Raw genomic sequence first — 4,981 nt, 5'->3', positions numbered from 1 at the left:
GTTCATTTGATTTTAATATTAAATCCAGAAATTATTATATTTACTGAATACAAGTTTAATGATGAAAGTAAGCTAATTATGTGATCGAAAAACACCATCATTTGTTATCTGTGAAATAATGCATCACTTGGTAAATAAACTCTTTGAAAAGATTAGTGAGTCTTCTTTTTTTTTTTTTTTTTTTTTGAGGCAGAGTCTCACTCTGTCGCGGGGGCTGGAGTGCGGTGGCCGGATCTCAGCTCACTGCAAGCTCCGCCTCCCGGGTTTACGCCATTCTCCTGCCTCAGCCTCCCGAGTAGCTGGGACTACAGGCGCCCGCCACTTCGCCCGGCTAGTTTTTTTGTATTTTTAGTAGAGACGGGGTTTCACCGTGTTAGCCAGGATGGTCTCGATCTCCTGACCTCGTGATCAGCCCGTCTCGGCCTCCCAAAGTGCTGGGATTACAGGCTTGAGCCACCGAGCCCGGCGTGAGTCTTCTTTATGAAATCAAGGTTGGTATTAAACTTAAGAGAAGAGCATGAAAATTAGAAACATCCAATAAGAAATTCCATCCAGGAAGGAAAGTGCTACAGGATACTAATTTAGCAAAATAAGTAATTTCAGCAAAACGGGAAGTAATACAAAAGTAAAAGGAATTATCCAGAAAGATCAAATTAAATGCCAAAATACTGTAGCCTCAGTTATTACGTATTTAAATGAATAATTTAGATCTTAATTATTTGTACATTAAAAAGGGCATTCAGTTAACCAAAACTTCCCCCTTTTCTGCTTAAAAGTTTGTGTGATTCATTTTGCAATATTTCTTTGGCTTTACTGCTGTTATGACTGCTGGACATATGAGCAATTCCTGTGCTCTCTAGGGAGCATTCCTAATACAAGAAACCTTGAAACATAATAAAATACTAATTACATGGCTCAAGAAATACCTACCTCTGTAATCATATTTGCCAAAATGTGAACTTTTGAAAGGTGTTCCATACCAATTCCACTTTTTCATTCTTCACTTAGGATAAAGATCTGTTACAACCAGGACGTATTATTATCTCATTTATTTCCTTTTTTTGAGATGGAGTCTTGCTCTGTCGCCAGGCTGGAGCGCAATGGCACCATCTTGGCTCACTGTAACCCCTGCCTCCTGAGTTCAAGTGATTCTCCTGCCTCAGCCTCCTGAGTAGCTGGGACTACAGGCACACACCACCATGTCCAGCAAATTTTTGTATTTTTGGTAGAGACGGGGTTTCACCATGTTAGCCAGGATGGTCTTGATCTCTTGACCTTGTGATCCCCCTGCCTCGGCCTCCCAAAGACCGAGGATTACAGGCATCAGCCACATTCCCTGGCCTATCTTATTTATTTCTTATACAAATCCTCTAAGGTATTTCAGCCAAGTCCAAGTCCAAAGCCAAACCTCAACCCTAGTCCCAGTGATTTTAAATCTAGTTGTCTTTCCAGGGTTCCCTAATGACTTCTGTGTTTGTTTGTGTGTGTTTGCTTCTTTTCCAGAAAGACCCAGTGAGCTCTCTAGAAAATTTAGAGGAAAAAAAGTTTCCTGGAGAGGCCTCTATACCAAGCCCTAAACCCAAGCTTCATGCAAGAGATCTCAAAAAGGAACTAATCACGTAAGTAGTGCCCAGTGCCATGCCCTCTAAGATTCTGGAACGAAGATTCAAGTTCATGACTTAGAGTTACAATATCCTGGCTTATACAGTTGACGTCAGGGTGATTTCTACCAGTCAGCAATTAAATGTTAGACACGCACCTCACCTGAGCTAAGAGGGTGTACATGGTCATATGCTAACAGAATTTAAAACCTGTTTATTAAAAAACAAAATAAGATAACACAATTAGAATGCTTCTTAACCTGATAACCATTGACCCGCAGATCTAAGGGTTGACTTCGGGGACTCTACCAACCTTCTGACACTTGATGTAAATTGTTATTTGAGCAAGGGAGTTACTGGTTTTCATCACATTTTCAAAGGGGTTCTGAGGCCCAGAAGAGTTTAAAGGGCAGGGTACCCGAAGGCAGTAAGTACGAGTTATGTACTAGCGGGTGAATGAGTGAATGAAATGCAGGAAACTGTTTCCCATGTGTGATTAAATATTAATCAAATCTACTCATATATAAATCTATTTAAAGCTATCAGTTAATGAAAGTTTATAGCAAGGAGTAACGCGTCCACTTAGGACAGGCCTGTACCCTCTCTTCTATATCCCTCATCAAAAATGTGTTTAAACTTTTCAAAGAAAAAAAACTGTAAAAACCTCTCCTGACCCAGCTTCCACCTGGACTCTCTGTCTCCCCTTCCTTTTCCAGTTGAACATATCCAGAAAGTTGTTGCTACTGTGTGAGGCAGTTTCCCTCCTGAATCTTTCCCAGACAGATCTCCAGGGACCTTCCTTCCCTCAGCATCCCCTTCCCCTGTCAGGATCTTGGTCCTGGAGCCTCCTGTTCCTACTTGACAGGCAGCAGGATGCCACAGAACTGATCTCCCTCCTCCACAATCCATTGTCTACACTTGGCCTCTAGGATGCCTCACCTCCGGACTCTTCCCTCATCTCACTGCTAGCCCTTCTAGACTCATGTGTAGCCATCTAAAGAGTAGGGTGCCTCTAAGCTCCATCCTGGAACCCTTCCTTCCTGCTATCTGCACTCACTCTTGCTGAGGACTCCTTGGCTGCCACCCTGCTGTGACCTCCACATGTCCACCCACCACCCCACAGGATCAGTGAGTGCTCCCCTCCCCCAGCCTCCCGCTTTGTGCTTCTTGCTTCCCCTAAGCACTCCAGGAATTAGGCAGGGTATTAGGCCTGCTGTTCCTTCTGCCCAGAATGCTGTGTCCAAGGCCTCTGCAGGGCCCACATCCTCTCCTCCCTCAGGACAGCTCTTCTCTCAAACATCACTTATGTGAGAGGCCTCCAGGCTACTGTGCTTCCCCACCCCCAGCCCTGATGCACCCATTCCCAGATCTTTTCTTCACTTCCCTCCACTCTATTTTCTGCCTCCCTCACCAAGAACAAAGCCTCAAAGGGCACAAAGTGGGTGCTGGGGGTCTTCTCTCCTCTGTCTTTGCTCTCTACCTTGTCCGCATCATTGGTTCATAATATTTATTGTGCAACCTCTTATTTCCCCTTATTTCCTCTTCTCTACCTTGTCCACGCCATTGGTGTATAATATGCACTGTGCAACCTCTTATTTACCCACCTACATGGACAGTGACTTGGGAGCAGGTAATACATTTCAAATGCAGGTGCCAACAACAGGGCCTTGCACATAGTAGGTGTTCAGTAAAAATTATTCCAAGTCTGTCATCCGATTGCCCTGTTGACATGTGAATGACTTTAAAATAAGCGTAGACTCTGCATTCTCGAAGGATTTTGTAGGCAAACATTACTGGCTGAAATAGCATGCTCCCTTATAAACTTGATGTCTGCCTGGGGCTTGGTGGTTGATGGTAACGGATGGTTCCAAACATGCTGGAACTTAAATCGGATTGAACACTGTTTCAGGTTCAGTGACTTGAGACCTTAGAAGCCACTTCTCACTTTTTAGAAACTTCTTAGAAGCCACATAGGCCAGCCAGACACCTTTTCCCACGTGGACCTGCTGTTAGAAACTTTTCATCTTTGTGTATATTTTTTTCCATGTGTTATTTTTAATATCTTCAAAATGGCAAATTTTATCCTTTGAAGGTAGATTGTTGGAAATTGATAAAAGTCATCCCAAACTAAAGGTAGTGCAAAAGATTGAAAATTAACCTGCAATACCATTTTGGGTCAGAAAAATGAAGCATGATTATTTTGCAAAGGGCACTTCTCCATGGTGTGAAGGTAAATATAAAAGAGGAAGGATTTCAAAAGATTATGAATGATTTTGGAATATAATCATTCCAAAATTCTTAAGAAATTATTATCTCAGAGGCCTCATAGTTCATCCATTTTATTTTATTTTATTTTATTTATTTTGAGCCAGAATCTTGCTCTGTCTCCCAGATTGGAGTTCAGTGGTGTGTTCTTGGCTCACTGCAAGCTCCATCTCCCAGGTTCAATCTCCTGCCTCAGCCTCCTGGGAAGCTGGGATTACAGGGGCCCACCACCACACCCAGCTAATTTTTGTATTTTTAGTAGAGACGGGGTTTCGCCATGTTGGCCAGGCTGGTCTCGAACTCCTGAACTCAGGTGATCCACTCGCCATGGCCTCCCAAAATGCTGAATTCCAGGCGTGAGCCACTGTGCCCAGCCTAATTCATGCATTTTAGACAGGGTGAGTGCTTTGATGGCTATCACTTATTTGCATGTGTCTGCCTTGGTATATTTGTTTTGTAAAAGTCATACTACATTCCATGTCACCCTGTCCTTATTATATTATACTTTGTGTTTCTAACAGTACCTTGATTACTTATCAAAAACTTTGTTTGCATTAGGACTTTTTGGATGTCACTAATTATCTTAGAATTTCCTTACAGTTTCAGTGCCACTTATTGAGAAAACTAGTTTCTTTCTTCCAATTTTTATATTTTCATCTGAAAACCTTCCCAAAATATATCACCCAACTAATATTGGCACATGTCATTATGTAAGATATTTCACTCTAGATTTGGAATTTAGTCTAACTATCAAAACTCCAAACTGCAACTTTTCCCTGTATAACGTTGTCTCCAGTTCTTTCTTCATTTCTTGAACTTTTAATACCGCCAAACTTAAAAATAAATTATCAGCTAATTAAATGAATATTTTATTATTATATTTTATAGGTAATTTATAGCTGATGTTTAAAAACCACTGGCACTTCTTGGCTTCTCCTGGCAATATTAATGGGCGTAACTTAAAAATATAAAATAGGCCAGGCGTGGAGGCTCATGCCTGTAATTCTAGCACTTTGGGATGCCGAAGCAGGTGGATCTCCTGAGGTCAGGAGTTCGAGACCAGCCTGGCCAGCATGGTGAAACCCCATCTCTACTAAAACACAAAATAAGTCGGA

General features: G+C 42.0%; 1 protein-coding gene across 1 annotated transcript in view; it reads left to right on the top strand.

Annotated features, from left to right (window-relative positions):
• ST18 (ST18 C2H2C-type zinc finger transcription factor) overlaps positions 1-4,981 on the top strand; it is a 77,691-nt gene that overhangs the window by 39,982 nt on the left and 32,728 nt on the right. The window contains exon 9 of the mRNA XM_017853857.1: positions 1,504-1,619. Coding sequence (XP_017709346.1) covers positions 1,504-1,619 — 116 coding nt within the window. The remainder of the gene's footprint in view (positions 1-1,503; positions 1,620-4,981) is intronic.

This window comes from Rhinopithecus bieti, unplaced genomic scaffold (genome assembly GCF_001698545.2).
Source record: "Rhinopithecus bieti isolate Rb0 unplaced genomic scaffold, ASM169854v2 scaffold_37463, whole genome shotgun sequence".
Classification (NCBI taxonomy): domain Eukaryota; kingdom Metazoa; phylum Chordata; class Mammalia; order Primates; family Cercopithecidae; genus Rhinopithecus; species Rhinopithecus bieti.
This window is presented reverse-complemented; position numbering and strand designations above follow the sequence as displayed.